Source organism: Aplysia californica, unplaced genomic scaffold (assembly GCF_000002075.1).
Source record: "Aplysia californica isolate F4 #8 unplaced genomic scaffold, AplCal3.0 scaffold00624, whole genome shotgun sequence".
NCBI lineage: Eukaryota > Metazoa > Mollusca > Gastropoda > Aplysiida > Aplysiidae > Aplysia > Aplysia californica.
In genome coordinates, this window is record NW_004797894.1 from 171,842 (window position 1) to 173,539 (window position 1,698).

At 40.3% G+C, this 1,698-nt stretch overlaps 1 protein-coding gene across 1 annotated transcript in view; it reads left to right on the forward strand.

The window, feature by feature from the left end:
• Window positions 1–1,613, forward strand: part of LOC101847608 (homeobox protein Mohawk) — a gene marked incomplete at both ends in the record, with an annotated part of 11,985 nt that extends 10,372 nt beyond the window's left edge. The window contains 1 exon segment of the mRNA XM_013087694.1: window positions 1,442–1,613. Within this exon segment, the coding sequence (XP_012943148.1) occupies window positions 1,442–1,613 (172 nt within the window).
• Between the last annotated feature and the right edge of the window lie 85 nt (window positions 1,614–1,698).

The window sequence follows — 1,698 nt, forward strand, 5'->3', positions numbered from 1 at the left end:
ACAATGTTGGCGGTTTACATTTACCTATAAGACAATGTTGGCAGTTTACATTTACCTATAAGACAATGTTGGCAGTTTACATTTACCTATAAGACATTGTTGGCAGTTTACATTTACCGAAATGACATTGCGAGCGGTTTACAATTACCTAATTGACATTGATAGCGGTTTACATCAGTTTGGTAAACACTGTGAATGGGGCTGTTCACTATTGTCTAAATTGTATCGATGGGGGTCCTCGTCAAGGAAGGGAGGTGCGTGGTTGGCGGGTGCTCTTGTGTGGTTTGCTCCTTCTTTCCTATCAAGCATCTGTCGTCCTTTTCTCTCCTCCTTCTATTTTGTGTTTGTTACTCTCTTGTAACACCTCTAATCTTCGACACTTTTATGACCTTATTGTGTTGTAAGTGCCGTAAAACTCTTACTAAAACTAAATGAATGGAGCTCACGTCTTCTGTGTGCAACAGTTTACTCTTCGCTTCTTTGTTTGTCCTCGGAACTACAACAGGGAAATGCTGCTTTTCCTTTCCTAATCCTTACTGTCGTCATTTTTCCTCTACTTCTTTTGTATGTTTGTCACACTCTTGGGACCCATTATTTCCGCGGTGCCTTGATAGTCGAAGCAGACTTTGTGCTGTTGAAGCTAGAGAGGTAAGCAGAGTAAGTCTGATTCCCTATAAGGACTTCTCTGTTGACATCCACGCCTTGGCGCTCACATGACCTTATGCAGTTGCGAGCGCCGTAAAACCTCTACTACAAAAAAACTAAAGGGGAGAATTTGTATCGAGTATCTCGATCTTTCTTCTGGAATCGTTGTTGTATACCTCTCCTCAGCCTCGCCCCCCGCCCCTGACAGGCGTGGTAGGAAGCCTGCCTCTTAGGTTATCAAAATTATGTAAGTTGGGATGTGTGACACACCTCTAAATCTTTTTTTTTTATCCAGGTACGTAAAACACATCAACATTGGGTTTTTTTTTAACCCTATCCGTACGTTGTGTTTACTGTCGTATCCATACGACGTGGGGCACCACTTTCCAAAGAGGAACTTTGCTCGTTAATCCGATCCTTACGCTTTCCAGTCGCACTAGAAGTATTCTAAAATGTGAAGAATACAACACTGGGGGTACAAAATGACCCCAGGGTGTACGGATAGCTTTAAATTTTATTAATTTATTTTTTTAAATCCAGGTACGTAAAACACAACATTGGGGTTTTTAAAAATGTTATTATTTTTTTTTTTTAATCCAGGTACGTAAAACACACCAACATTGGGTTTTTTAAATTTTATTTATTCATTTTTTAAAATCCAGGTACGTAAAACACAACATTAGGTTTTTTATTTTATTTTATTAATTTATTTTTTAAAATCCAGGTACGTAAAACACATCAGCATTGTTTTGTTTGGGTTTTTTTTTAATTTACTTTCTTTATTTGTTCAATCCAGGTGAGCAATTGGTTCGCCAACGCCAGACGTCGGCTGAAGAACGCGGTGCGAGGTGAGGACATCCCGTGGTCTCGCCGCATCAAGGTCTACAACAAGTTCGCTGAGGGGAACGCTGAGCTCTTCTCTATCGCCTCGTCAGATGAGGAAGGTTTTCAGTCGGAGACGGATATTGGTGAGCTAGCAAGGCTAGAATCTAGTCGTTTTTGATGTGGTGTTGTTGTTGTTTGTTTTTGTTTGTTGTTGGGGGTTTTTTTGGG